Here is a 15,052-nt window from a genome sequence, read left to right as displayed (position 1 = left end):
CACGATGCAGCAAGCTGTTGGGCTGTTCTGGTGTTTCCATCAGGTTCAGGCCAGAGCTGCAGGAGATGCTCTCATCACATCCATGTACCAGAGTTAGTCTAACCCCAACTTTAATCGTTTCACCAATACACATCCCAGCGGTAACCATTAAAACCAGCAACAGGTTCATCCGTAGTTGCACTTCCAGACTGGAAGATTATAGGATGCATGATAATATTCCATATGGGTGAGCTGGGCCTCGTCTACAGAACATCACCAGACTGTTGGAGGCGTCTCATCGTGGAGAACGGTGGAGTCTTTACCCAACAGCAGCGCCGGCTTTCTTTATACTCGCCCCTAAACTGGCCATCTGTCCTGCTGGGTCAACAGTGTGTGTCTGTCCGTGTGTGTGTGTGTGTGTGTCTGTGTGTGTGTGTGTGTGTGTGTGTGTCTGTGTGTGTCTGTGTGTGTGTGTCTGTGTGTGTCTGTGTGTGTCTGTGTGTGTCTGTGTGTGTCTGTGTGTGTCCGTGTGTGTGTGTCTGTGTGTGTCTGTGTGTGTGTGTCTGTGTGTGTCTGTGTGTGTCCGTGTGTGTGTGTGTGTGTGTGTCCGTGTGTGTGTGTGTCCGTGTGTGTGCCCGTGTGTGTGTGCGTGTCTGTGTGTGTGTGCGTGTCTGTGTGTGTGTGTCCGTCTTGTGTATGTGTGCGTGTGTGTCCTGTACCATACGGCCCCAGGCAACAACAACACCCCCCCCCCCAGGCTTAACCTGCTGCCCTGACCGAGGAGCAGAGCAGCTAATTCCTCCTCCTGGGCTCAGACCGTGTCTGAAGCTCCACATGAAATCTGTTCTCCAGTCGTTAGAAATAAAGTTCAGGTGTGCAGAAGAGGAAACATGCAGGTGAAAATCAGATTATCGTATGTGTATCGTGTTATTTCAGTAAAAGCAAAGCAGCAAAGTACCGAGTACGTGTGTATAATTATACTTTTTCAGAGGTTTCTCTATTTAAAATCCTTGTTTTATTGATTTTGTGTAAACTTGTCTGACTTTCTTAAGCTGTCAGCAGCAACCAGTTATAAAAGGCTTGAATTGGCTGGTTCTGACATCGGCCCATCTCATTCATGAGTTTCACCTTTTAGGTAGAGTTACCGGCATAAATGTACTTCAGCAGCAGATTTCACCTGTAAGTCTGACCCTAGAACCGGTCATGGCCATAAAAAGCTGATTTTACCGTCTTATTGAGCTTCTTCAGACCCAAATCTGAGTCTGATTGAAGCCGTTTGGTGTTTTCGGCCTTCAGTCCCGTCGCTCGGAGAAAACTTTCTCTTCCATCAGAAAGTCAGCGAGCAGAGCTGAGTGGTGGAGTAGCTCTTCATTAATCAGGCTCACAGACTGAATCAGGGCTTGTTTTCATTCACTCCAACATCAACACACTCCTGAATCTGATGTTGTAACTATGGCAACAAGCCCCGATCCCCACCGGCGAGGCTCTGTGCAGCGCTCGTGCGCTGCGTCTGTCCCCCCCACCTCCACCAGCTGCCCTGTTCTGTTTCAGCAGCAGCTTTTTATTCTGACCACTTATCATCTGTCTTTGTTCCATCAAAGTAAGAATCAGTGAGTCTGCCGTTAAAATGAAAAGTTGAGAATGATTTTTCAAACTGTGCTTGTTTGAATCTGTAGATTTTAAGGTGGACTGAAAATGAGCCGTGTGGCCGACGGTTGTGAACTAGATCCTTTTCACCCGGTCTCAGTCAGCTGCCCAGAGGCTGTGAACAACCTTTCCAGTGAGTGGATGTGGATCGAATGCATTTGTACGCTACCTGGAGCTGCATGGATGCATGGATGCTGCTCCAGGCTTTTATTCGGGCTGAGCCCGTGGAGCACTCGGCTTTCTGGGACTAAACCTGCTTCCCAGAGGCTTTCAGAGGACCAGGGAGCAGTTTGATACCAGTAAACATGTCATCTTGGTTCTTCTCACTGAAACCGTGCTTTCTCCAGCACCATGGCTGTTTAGACGAGCTGCTCGTGAAATATGAGGGAGTCAGCCGGTGTGGGACTGGGACCAGCCTCGTTCAGACGTACAAATAGTTGATTTACCCTTTTTGTTGGTGGCTTTGACCCTTTGCCGTCTAATCGGTTACAGCAGACCTAGCGTTGATGTTTCCAGACCGCCGCCCCGACCCTGAGACTGTTGACGATTAATTCATCACCAAGAGTTTAATGCTCTCCTTATTCCAGCAGCTGGATCCTGCACCTCGCAGAAGGTCATGCTGCTCGTAGCTTTTCTACCACCAGTAAGATACTGGGTAGTTTACCAGAACCAGACTTCTGTTTGTGGACCTGAACTTTCTGGTGTTTTGAAGAGGAGCAGAGTCTTCCTCAGTGGCTCGGTCTCCTAGCTCTCTGGTGTTCAGGCTTTGCTTCTTGGTGGACTCTGATCATGTCAGAAACTCCCATGATGCCTTGCTTGGGTTGTGTTTTATCTTTGAGGGGACGGCTGTAACTACGGATTAAGCTCCTGTCTGTCTGATTCTAGCAGTAGGTTTTAATCCACCCTCTGTTTGGCCGTGCTGCTTCGTGTCTCCGGCCGACGTCTGGACTCCAGGGCGCTTTCATCACCATGAGAATGAGCCCAGCTGACTAAACTCGGTCAGCAGCTTGTTTCGTGGATTGCCGCCCTCTCGGGCTGGTCTGGAGCTCCGTTACAGGCGCTGGGCTTCAGGTGGAGCTCTCGGCTGCAGGAATGACCCTGCCTTTCAGATCAATACCGCGTTGTTCCACAAGCGTTCTACATTTGTCTTGCATGAGTCCACACTGTAAAATCATTAAGGCTTAGTTGCTTATGGATTGTATTTGCTGTTGTTTTCTTTCTCACTGGAAACCAATTACTGAGCCCGCTGATGGTGTCGGTGTAGGTGCTGTTGATGAAAAACCTGCAACTCTGTAGATTAGGTGGAACGTGCACACCACGCCCGTCTGTGTACCTTCACCGAGGTTTGGCCTGCTGAAACGCTGTGGACCCATGTAAATGCATCTGTTCACGTGGGACCTGGTGTCGCTCAGGGAGGCGTGGCTTTAACGGGTTTAATTTAAATGTAAACATCTCACTGATGAGCTCGTCGGACCAAAGCTCAGGTGTTGACAGGCTAAAGATCCAGGATGGTCCAGACCCTGAAAGGGTGTTTTGTCTGAATGCAGATGTTTGCAGACAAAAGCAGTTTCCCTGTTTCAGACATTAAATGTTCTCTGAGCAGCGTCCTGTCGGCCCTGAAGCCGGATCAGCAGCAGAATAAATGATCCAAAGTTGGTGAAAGGAGCAGCGAACCGCCCCAGAGCACTTCAGGTCTGTTCTTCGTGATTAACTGCTCATTAAACGCGTCTAACGTTAAACTCCTGATGAGTTGAATGAAAAAGGTTGGTGTAAGGTTTGTGAGGACACCAGAGCGCGTTTGATGGCTTCAGCTCATAAACGGTCGGTGAGCGGCTCTCGGAGTGCTGGGGTGGCTGTAATATTGATTCCTCCAGAAAGGATTGTGTTTTCTGATTCTGCCGAGAGTCTGCAGCAGATGAAGTCGTTCTTCTCCATCAGACGTTCAGCAGCTTCTCACCACCTCCTCGCGTTGGCATTCATATTTACAACAGGAAATACCTCAGATCTGTGCAGAGAGCTAGGCCACATTTTAATGAGCCGGCCCCTGCCGGTGCGAGGCTGCGTTCGCGTCGGCGATGTGGAGTTGATTGCTCTTCTGTGCAGGAATTCAATTGGAGAGGTCAGGAAAACAGGACTGGACTACATTAACGATACCCTGGAGGTGTGTGGAGTTTAGAGAGACCTCAGCGAGGCCGGATCAATTCTCAGAGCGGAGCGTCGCTGCTGAGTGGTTTTTATTCATTCCTCTGGAGACACGAAGGGATTCAGCTGTTTGGTTTATATTCTGGGACTAGGAGGTTCATTTTTAATGGCTGAGCTCACATCAGAGTCACTTCTACCGTGCTACCCTACTTTACTGGTTTAATCGGTTTTAAATGCCAGTAAGGAAACATAAAAACCAGTAGCAGCATTTTAAAGCTGCAACGGTACATCTGGAAAACAAAATAGCGTAAAATATGTTTTCATGCCTCTTAACAATTTTCATGGATTTTATCAATATGTTTATCAGTAACCCATTTCCTGTAGTGAAGAGAGAAGGAGACGGGTTATAACTGTGGCGTAATGCACGAGGCAAAATGCCTCGAGCATGTGGTCACAGTTGAGAGAGAGATCAGGAATGTGTGTGTGGCTTGTGTGTGTGAAGAAGTGAGCATGCGAAGAGGCATGGAGCAATACATTCAGTTGATTGAGTCCATGATCAAGGATTAATAAACATAATTTTTCCATAACATTCCCTCTTGTTTATCTGAATAGGATAACCAACCAAAAGGAAGCAACAAAACCAAATAAGGAAAGTAAAAATAAGTTAAATAATAAGGAATTTTATCCACTTCCATAACTAGTCACCTTTAACTATGAAAGCTACATCAATCACGAATCAAGGAGTAGAAAAGGGGTAAAACCAGGAAAGGTGATCATCCCGGTAGTCATGAGGACCAATAGGGTACAAATCAAGTAACCGAAGACAAAAAATGATAGGCATCAAAACAATAAAAATAATAAGTAAAGTAATGAACACTACGATCAGATATGAAAGGTTCAGAACCAACACGATGAGGTGGGAACACAGCATGAGGTGCTGCAAGCTTTGGTCTACTGCGGATCGTAATCTCAATCCTGATAACGTCGTCCAAAGGATCATTCCATACAAAAATCAGCAGAATAATAATAACAAGGTAATAAACACGATAAGGCAAACACAACTGACTATAATATCTTACAGCAGTCCACAGAGATAGAGAATGGAATCAGCTAAATCAACACAATTATAACCTTGAAGCTATTTCACACATATTGAAATGAATTTACTGTGATGCACAATTCTACAGTTTTATGGCAGTTCCTGTAAGGAGATTGGGAAGGGTTAGCAAAACCATTTAATACACAGAAAACTTCAGTTCGGTGTATTGAAACATCGGGTGAGTTTAGTTTAAAGCTCCAAGTTGCAGACGAATCCTTCTGTGAAGGAGGAAAAATGAAGGTGTAATATTAATTTACCCAGCTCTAACTATGGCACAGCTGAGGCCACCCAGATGTTCTTCATCAAAGGGCTTGTCCCCAGATTGAGTCCCGGTTGGAGAATAGGTTTGAAAGTCAGAGTCCTCTTCCGTTGGTCAGGATGGTTTCAGTCTTACATTGATGAGTACCTTGAAGTCCAGGTCCGGATCGTAATAACGTAGTTCGGAACATTAAGCGCAAAGTTAAACTTCTCAATAGGAAGACACCAGGGTCCTTCCATGGCGTGTCGAGGCGGTTGTCCAGTTGTCGGGGAGCTGATCTTGTCCCTGAAAGGTCCTTCAGGTCCTTGACCGTGAAACCAGTCTGGAGATTTGGGTGCAGGTGCTTGAAGTGGTTATCCTTTTCCAGCATCTCTTCTTCGCTGTGTCCTGTTGTAGTTGCGTCCAGGGGGTCTTCAGCCGAGGTGGATGCAGGTTACGTTATCACGTAGGTGCGCTGTCAGGGAGGAACCCCAATCTGTCGTTTCAGTTCCAGTTCTAGTACACCCTCAAATGCTGCTGTCCCAGTTGTTCCACCAGGTGCTGAGACACGGCCCAAGTGCAGGGCCATGAGTGCAACCACCATCATCAACAATGTGGTGAACCCAGCAAGCTCGAAGCAGATCTTTATCTTATCTTCACCGGGTTTGAGAGATGGCACCCTAGTGGTGGCCCACCCCTTTGTAGCCGGACTTTGTTGCCGTGCTAAAGGGGTTGGTTGATAAGCATGCAGTGGGATAGATGAATCCAAGATGGCCTCTCAGCAATCCACAGCAGTGTGAGTAATGAGGAGTACTTTGAATGGACCTCTGGCTGCCCCATCTGTTTCGCTTCAGCACCTTCATCAGAACCCAATTTCCTGGTTTCACGACCTGTGGCGAAAAAGCACAAGAAATTTCTGGGAGATCACTGTTGATTTTGAATTGTTTTTAGCAACAATCCTTATCACCTAATGTTAAAGGTAATTCCATCCAGACAGTGTAATAATGTGAGGAAATCGTTATCAGCCTTCCCTCCTCTTGAGGCATGAGGTAACTCGGGGCTCACCAGAAACGAAGCATAAACAAAAAGGGTCCGATACCGGCAAGCATTGCGCCAACCCGATGTTAAAATTGGACCACACATAACGTGAAAAACACCCATCCCAAGGAACGTGCTATTACTATTTCACGTCAGCAAGGGGCTTTTCCGGTTCGCGCCTTACTTTTTTTTACAGCAGCGGCCCAAAACGATCTCCTAACACATGGATTTCTGCTTCCTGGTCACCTGACGTGTGACGTACGCGAATGAAGATTGGCTTTAGAGCTGAGATGTTTGTTCTCATGGTGCGGGGGCTCGTCCGACACCCACACAGTAACTAAAGTCGTCATTGGCAGTGAACGAGTTAATAGGTACAAATTTAAAAAACTCCTATTTTAAAATGATCTAGTTGTTAAATGAATGCTGGTAAGAGGACAGCCTAGCCCAAAGATCAGTGTGTTTTGCCCTTGTTCTGCCCTCTTCACTCAGGCTGAGCCTTTTCTCTGAACTGTGGCTGATCAGGAAGCTCTCAGGACTTGGGTGGCTCACGTTTTTCTTTAAAAACATCTTAACTGCAGCAGCATTCTGGGGTGTTTATCGTGCGTCAGCAGTCTGCCGGGCCGTGCTCCTGCTGAGGTGGCCCACTTTGATGCGTTACAGAAACGTGGTTGGATTGGATGTGACAGACCTGATAATTGATAATATGGTGTAAGTGCAGCCCTGGGCCTGTGGCAGCGCCGCTGTGGTATCACATGTAGGCTTCCTGTCAAACACGCAGGCTCTGTATTTGAGTGCCGCGCTGCAGCTTCTTGTAGTCTGGTTTCTGCCACCGCGCTGCAAGACGAGCCTCATCTTAAAACAGCTCTTTGTGTTCTTGTCGTCGTTCTGCCGTGAGAAGTGGAGGTTTTCATAAAGGAGTTGTCACACGGAGAAATCCTCTCCCACTTCCCTTCCTCCCACCCGTCGAGCGCGCCTGCAGTCAGGGCTCCTTCCAGATTTTACTCTCAAACGTTGCTCATGCTGGTGTGAAATAAATGGATGTGCAGTAGAAAAACACACACCAACACAGCCTTTTTCTGTCACACACTCCAACACTCCTGACAGCTTTTTTTACGGTTTGTGTTTTCTTGCTTGCAGTGGAGAAATGCATGAGCTCCATGCAGATGGGGACCCAGATGGTGAAGCTCCGCGGCGGCTCCAAAGGACTGGTCAGGTTCTTCTTCCTGGATGAGCACAAGTCCTGCATCCGCTGGAGGCCGTCACGTAAGAACGAGAAGGCTAAAAGTGAGTCTCCTTCCTCCCAGCGTCTAATTTAAAGTGGCTTTTCTGGACCCGAGTGTGGGGACTTGGCTCAGACACGCGGGAGGAGTCAGGTTTACCTTTCCAGCCTGAACATATTTTATCCCGAGTCTCCATCTGTCCCCCTGGAGAAAAACACCACCCCGCGGGATTTTACCCGTTCAGTCTTTCAAACGGATACGGGACTGCTTTAGTTACAGGTAATCTAATTACTGCCGTCTGGTTGAAACGGTGGACGAGCAGAAACGTTTGGAGACTTTCTATAAATCACTGACGGGTGCATTCATTCATTCTGTTACTATGGAGTTACACAATAAAACAGGTTATTGTATCAGTGGTTCAGCTGTAAGTCGGGCTTTTATATAATTCAGACTTTAAAGAGCAAGTCACCCCCTACCAGATTCCTACTCAACCCCCACTTCCTGTTTGAAAAAGGCAACAAATGCTGTTGCCTAGCAGGCCGAGAGGGCGGAGCCGCTTACAAATACACAGGTTCACAACGACACTGTGACATCACATGGTACTAGCTGACGTTCTAGGGTACCTCTTAGCCAATAGCGATGGCAGATTTAAATTCAAATGCAGTGCAGAGTTTTTACCTGACAACGGTGCAACACTGACAGTTTTAGGCAGAACATTAAAATTTTAACTAAAATGCACTAAAGTGTAAAACTATTGACGACACGTGTCTGCAGCACGATTAGACACACATTTATATAGTTTATCAGGAAAACCAAGTTCATTTGGGGGTGACTTGCTCTTTAATGTGTTTAAAAAAACAACTTGGCGACTGTATCCTGACAGTCATGGCTGCCCTTTTATTTTCGCCTGCATGTGTGTGTGTGTGCAGAGTTTTCCCTCTCAGGATGGCGTGTGTGTGTCCCTCGGGGCCTGACTTGTTCTGTAGCAACTTGACATTTATCCTGCGTGCGCTGTACCTGCGCCAGGCGAGCAGGAGCGTTGAAACGTGGGAGAAAAGGACTCGCAGGATGGTCGAGTCCCACGGGGGCTTAAAGGATCAGTTTCCTGTTGCTCCCCCTCCTCTGTAGTCCTGGAAATAATAAGCTTCTTAAGTCCGTTTAATTATTCATCAGCTTTAATCTGCCTAAACAGTGTTTTACACACACGCCCGACAGTAAAATGACACACACACACATCCCTGGCAGATCAGCTTCTCTTTCTCTGGAGGTGGATCGTGTGTGTGTGTGTGTGTGTGTGTGTGTGCGCGCGCGTGAGTGTGTGCGTGTGTATGTGTGTGTATGTGCATGTGTGTGTATGTGCATGTGTGTGTATGTGCATGTGTGTGTGGTTGTGTGTGTGTGTGTGTGGTTGTGTGTGGTTGTGTGTGTGTGTGTGTGTGTGTGTGGTTGTGTGTGTGTATGTGCGTGTGTGTGTGTGTGTGTGTGTGTGCGTGTGTGTGTGTGTGTGCATGTGCGTGTGTGTGTGTGTGTGTGTGCATGTGCGTGTGTGTGTGTGTGCATGTGCGTGTGTGTGCATGTGCGTGTGTATGTGCGTGTGTATGTGTGTGTGTGTGCGCGTGAGTGTGTGTGTGTGTGTGTGTGTGTGTGCGCGTGAGTGTGTGTGCGCGTGAGTGTGTATGTGTGTGCGCGTGAGTGTGTGTGTGTGTGTGTGTGTGTGTGTGTGTGCGCGCGTGAGTGTGTATGTGTGTGTGTGTGCGTGTGTACGTGCATGTGCGCGTGAGTGAGTGAGTGAGTGAGTGTGTGTGTGTGTGTGTGTGTGTGTGTGTGTGTGTGTGTGTGTGTGTGTGTGTGTGCGCGTGTATGTGCACGTGAGTGAGTGTGTGTGTGTGTGTGTGTGTGCGCGTGTGTGCGCGTGTATGTGCACGTGAGTGAGTGTGTGTGTGTGTGTGTGTGTGTGTATGTGCGCGTGTGTGTGTGTGTGTGGTGGGGGTGGGGGGTGTCTTTACCTCATTAAGACCTTCGATGCTCTCTGGACATGAACACCATCATACCTGTTTGCTGCATCGTCCAGGGATTAATAGATTAGACTAAAAATTAAATCTTAATTTCATGGTTCAGTGATTTAATCTGATAAAGGTTCTAGACTGGTTAAGTCATGAGAACCTCTCTGGTTCTGAGGGGGTTCTGCTCGAGCCCAACGAGCTGTAGAAGGAAGGAAGTCAGGCTGCTGGACGCCCTTTCTGTTTTTAAAATAATTTCTTGGAGGGCTCCTGTAAGCTCCTCCGTGGATCCATCAAACCTGTAATCCAGCCATGAAGTTGGTACTGCAGAAAATCCCAGAGCATCATAAGAGGCCAGCTGTTCTGCAGCTGCATCTGCTGCCAACGGCGTTGGTGAGGATGTTTCCTTCCCCGAGTCTCGGCGCCTCACGCTCGTGTTGCAGGAAGTTTGATGGTGTTAAAAACATTAGCAGGATACGTGTTTTAGTTGTGGACACCTCCCTCTTATTTGTTCAGGAAGCCTGAGACGGCTGTGCCAAGTGTTTGTGAACCAGGTAAGAACATGCAGGTGGACCTACAGTAGCAGGACAACCCCATGTGACCCACGTCTTACAGACGTGTCCTGATTCAGTCTGGGTCCAGTGAGGAACTATCTTTATCCCGCTTTAGGCGCCACCCTGCCTGTTTTTAGCGAGGGTTTGATGTGGCCGCCATCTTTAATGGAGCGGACTTCATCGGGGAACCAGTGATGCTTTATCAGATCATTCTGGTGGTTCACGACATCTTTCTGCTACGAGACAAACAAGCGTGCAGAAATCAGCGTCTTCCAGTGCAGCTGGAGAAATGTCCGTTTATTTAAACAGGAACGTCTGCACGTCTCTAACCGGTTCCACTTCCTGTTTCCTCAGTCTCCATCGACTCCATCCGTGAGGTCTGTGAGGGGAAGCGGTCTGAGATCTTCCAGCGCTACTCGGAGGGCAGCTTCGACCCAAACTGCTGCTTCAGCCTGTATTATGGTGAACACATGGAGTCTCTGGACCTGGTGTCCGGTACCGGAGAGGAGGCGCGGACCTGGATCACCGGTCTCAAGTACCTGATGGCCGGCATCAGCGACGAGGACAGTCTGGCAAAGAGGCAGCGCACCCGCGACCAATATCCTTACCCGAGTCAGTGTTGTGGTGGCGGTCCCAGAGGATCTGCTCCAGGTTCTGGTTCCGCTCTGAAATGTTTTGGCTAAAACCGAATTCTAACTGAGACGGACCTTAACTTGGCTCACGTGGCTGAAGCAGACGTTCACCGAGGCGGATAAGAACGGCGACGGCAGTTTGAGTATAAGCGAGGTTCTTCATCTGCTGCACAAACTCAACGTGAACCTGCCCCGGCAGAAGGTCAAGCAGATGTTCAAGGTACTGGCCCGATGAGGCCCAAGCGGGTTCGGCTCTGGTGCTGTGGTTTGGTCCACATTTTAGCTTCAGCCCTGAAAGGCTGGACCAGTTTTCACTGAACCGAGTCAAACCCTTCAGATCTGGTTCCTGGTGTTCAGCTCGGAGAGACCAGGAGGGTTGTGGGTTTAACACCGCCTTCAGGCTGAGGCGGTAGCACAGCCGCGTGTCTGGGCCTCTCAGAAGAACGCGAGGCGACTTCCTGATGATTCAGGTGGCTCTGGAGAAGATCCGGGGAGTGAAAGGCGGGATACTTGAATACTTTGAGCTCGAGTCTGTAAGGAACCAGAACCGCTGCAGACGTGGTGGACAGGGCAGATCTGGATTACAGATTTACCAGATTGAGCGTTTCTAGGTGGTGGTTTTATTTTTTACATGTTGTAAAACGGCCACCATGTTTTTGTTCGTCATCTCAGACTCGTTACAGGAATCTGAATCAGCTGACCCAACTTCTGAGAGGATGAGTTCATTTGGAGCTACCTAGTAGCTACACCTGGTTTGTTCACCTAAACGTTTCCTGGTTACCTTGTTAAAGGATTTGATTTAGTTTCTGAACGAGTCTGTAGGTCAGAGCTGCTGTGGGCGTGCCCGCTGGTGGCTGCAGAGGCTCCGCTAGGCCGCGGTCACCTGCGGTACGTCTCCTCCTGGCAGATTGACCTGATGCGTGGTGACACGCTGGCTGCTGCAGATGTTGGCTAACGCGCGGCTCAGCCCTTCGACCTGACACGGATTAGCTTACTGACATGTTAAACGTGTTGGTTTAGCCCCGTTTCCACAGAGCAGCCGGCCGGGCCAGATGGTTCTGCTGGGACCCAGATGGCCTCTGGTGTAAACACACCAGGGACGCGTGTGTGTGTGTTTTCGTATGCGTGCCGAGGAATTAGCAGCAACATGGATACGTTTTACTGGTTTCTGGTGGCTGTTGGGATGTGAACTTTCCTTTACCGGGTCAGTAAAGCGTCTGTCACCACAAACTAGAACAAGAGACTAAAAGTGAACAAGGTCCAGTCCTAGTTTAGAGCCTTTGTGGAGCTCTACATACTCTATTTCAGCGGTTTTTCCAGCTCCACTCAGCAGATGAATGAGCAGCAGGAGCGTTGGGTCAAACCCAGCAGCTCTAGATCACCCGAAGAGCTGCAGACTGGTTACGGGTTACCTGTGAAGCAGGTGGTGTCCATTAAAGAGGTTAAAGCAAGTGATTGAAACCTTCTTCCAGGTCATCCTTCACCTCGTCAGCATCACGCCGACGTTACCAGACCGCTAAAACGGTAAAAGCTGCTCGCAGATAAACTCCAGCTGGCCAGACGTCATCGTCCTGCAGCGCTGCTGGCATATGGAGGCAGAGATTACACGGGTCATCGTGTGACTTGTTTTGTTAATCTCATTCTAGCTCATTACACCTAAAAAACCAAACCCGGCGTGTTTCAGGTGAGTGGGAAACGGGACTAGGTGAAGAATCCTGCTTTTTAACAGCATCTGTTCCTGAATATGAGTCATAAATTCATGCTTGGACCTCTCAGCGGTGCTGAGAAGCTCTGGTGGCTGTCTGACCTGTGATTGGGGGAGTTTTGCACCAGTTTGACAGCGTTTTTATAGATATGTGCCCTTCTGCTTAAAGCCCTCAGTTGTTTTTAACAGTTCAGTTAAATAAAAATAAGTGGAAGAAAGTGAAGCTGGAATGTGAGAGTAAGGAACTAGCTAGGAGGTGTGTTTGCTCTCGCTGGATGTCCGTTACTATGGAGTCGTTTCTTGTTCTCCAGGAGGCAGACACGGATGACAACCAGGGGACGCTGGGCTTCGAGGAGTTCTGCTCGTTTTACAAGATGATGTCGACCCGCAGGGATCTGTACCTCCTCATGCTCACCTACAGCAACCACAAGGATCACCTCGACACGGATGACCTCACCCGCTTCCTGGAGAACGAGCAGAAGGTCCGCCTGCATCTGCTCGCTTGTCTGTGTCGCCGTTGCCATCTCAGAACCCCATCATGTCTGATGCAGCCGGGCCCTAGGGAGTGTTTTAGTTTAAGCTTCTGCGTCTTGTGATGTTTGTTTTTGGTTTAAAATATAGAAATACATGAAATAGATTTCCTAAAAACAGAAGTAAAATCTACCTTAAAATCAGCTGAAAAGCTGCAGGACAGCCGTGTGTCTGAAAACGTGTTTTACACATTAAACACTTCGTCCCTTTTATGGACTTTTGCCTAACTTGAGCTACACGCTGATGTTTAGCTCCGTTTAAATCAAGCTGAACCTTTTAGCTTTGTTTTGTTACCGTGAATCAAAAATGGCTTCTATAAAAGTTCCAACGCTCTTGTTTTAGTGTTTTAGTGCAGCTCTGGTTCCTGTAGAGGGACTGGCGGCGCTTTCACGTCTGGGCCAGCAACAACCGGACTCCGTAGCTTTTAGAGGGTTCACATCTAGGTGGCCTCGTATTTCTCCGTGCTCAGGCGGTCGGTTGTTCAGCCCACACGCCGTGGCGGTCTGCTTCAGGCTGAACCGGTCCAACACACACACACCATCTACCACCTGATTGGCCGGCCCAAATACACGCCCACCGATAGGGGGAGCTTCTGATTGGTGGATAAAAGCTTCCCGCGTGCGCGACTCATTATCGTCCTGGATAAGAAGTAAACTTGGGGCTGGGCACATTCATGTCCCTTTAGAAGCTGCACTACCCCGAGTCACGTAAAAATGCACGTGACAGCCCCATCTAGTGGACTGCTTCTGCGCATACCTGTACTTGTCGTTGTTGGGGTAAAACCCTCAATATGCCGTAAAGATCTTAGGTCTTATCGCTTCGCCCCACTCTGACTGAAGCTGCAGCAGCTCTCTCTCTCCTCACTGCTGAGGAGCACACACACACACACACACACATGCCTTGAGCTGCACAGCCACGTCTTTGCCCCGCCCACCGTTCGGAGATTTCCGTGTGTGTGTCTTGGTGAAGGACTTGGTTTGTGAAGCAGACGGCTTCACGATGCTGTTTAGTGAATCCCGTAACTTCTGGTCCTCTAAAGATAAATGCAGGAGTCTCGTTAATAGTTGTGGTCGTAAAATGTCCCTCGTGAGCTTCCACAGAGACGTGTTTCTGGTTAATATTCATCGTTTCTGCTGCGGTTCAGTCGGTCCAACGCTTAATTGAGAAGGGAAACTTAGGAGTTTCATCCCTGAAGGATGCTGGCTTTCGGCCCACCACGGCACGTCGCTGAAGCGGGAACACGTGTTTTGTTTTTGGACGATGAATATTAGCGCTGGCACACCTTTTAGATCTTCTATCCACCTGCATGTTTTATCCATAGTGTCAGATTAAAATGGGATTAAAATCTCTTGTGGCTGAAATGGACACAAACACAGCACGAGGACTTCCTGTCAGAGGGAAGTGACCTCCTTTATTTATTGATTCTCAAAGCTGTGATTGGCCCGAGCGGAGCGGTAAAGAGCAGCTGCCAGGCGCCGCTGGCGCTTGGCATCCAGACGGGGCAGCGCCGTGTCCATCATCGTCTGGGTTAATCGTTAGGCACTGCTTCATGAACCTGTCTAGTTACCGTCTGACTGGTGGCTTTGCAGATGACCAAGGTGACCAAGGATCATTGTCTGGAGATCATCAACAAATTTGAACCCTGTTCTGAGAACCAGCAGCAGGCGGTTCTGGGGATCGATGGTGAGTCTACTTACATGTCATGTACGTGTTTTGTGTTTGGGAGTAATCATCTACCTTATTGCATGATACCATCTTGAGTCCTTGGTGGGAAAAGTAGCCATTCCTGTATGATTTTAGTGAATAAAAGCAGATTATTGTGATGGTGGTGTGTTTTAATCCCAGCAGGGAAAGAAACTGATATCTGCCCTTAATCATAAATGAAAGTCCACCTCATTCCTCTGAGCTACTGGCTTGATCAGTCACTTCCTGGTCAGAACTGGTTATGAAATCCTCCACTTTGGACTCCTCGGCTGTAATTTAGCGTCCATCTTTTGTCTCCTTTTAAACATAAACATTCTTGTTTTAGGTTTCACTAATTACATGCGCAGCCCAGCTGGAGACATCTTCAACCCAGAACACTACAGCGTGAACCAGGACATGACCCAGCCGCTGTCCAACTACTTCATTGCCTCATCGCACAACACGTACCTGATGGGGGACCAGCTGATGTCTCAGTCCAGGGTAGACATGTACGCCTGGGTGCTGCAGGCCGGCTGTCGCTGTGTGGAAGGTCAGCGGCTCGCACACCGGTCAAACGGTGGCCC

At 48.6% G+C, this 15,052-nt stretch overlaps 1 protein-coding gene across 10 annotated transcripts in view; it reads left to right on the top strand.

Annotated features, from left to right (window-relative positions):
• The window catches only part of plch2a (phospholipase C, eta 2a), a 138,572-nt gene that overhangs the window by 96,049 nt on the left and 27,471 nt on the right, over positions 1-15,052 (top strand). For 9 of the 10 annotated variants that reach the window (XM_070544919.1, XM_070544921.1, XM_070544920.1 and 6 more), the window contains 6 exons: positions 7,281-7,427; positions 10,272-10,515; positions 10,640-10,769; positions 12,566-12,736; positions 14,375-14,468; positions 14,815-15,018. In XM_070544919.1, coding sequence (XP_070401020.1) covers positions 7,281-7,427; positions 10,272-10,515; positions 10,640-10,769; positions 12,566-12,736; positions 14,375-14,468; positions 14,815-15,018 — 990 coding nt within the window. Of the gene's footprint in view, positions 1-568; positions 3,319-7,280; positions 7,428-10,271; positions 10,516-10,639; positions 10,770-12,565; positions 12,737-14,374; positions 14,469-14,814; positions 15,019-15,052 lie in introns of those variants that run through there. The other variant, XM_070544924.1, reaches the window with a different exon arrangement.

This window comes from Nothobranchius furzeri, chromosome 15, assembly GCF_043380555.1.
Source record: "Nothobranchius furzeri strain GRZ-AD chromosome 15, NfurGRZ-RIMD1, whole genome shotgun sequence".
Lineage (NCBI taxonomy): Eukaryota > Metazoa > Chordata > Actinopteri > Cyprinodontiformes > Nothobranchiidae > Nothobranchius > Nothobranchius furzeri.
Note: the sequence above shows the minus strand (reverse complement) of the source record. Positions and strands in the feature narration are given on the sequence as shown.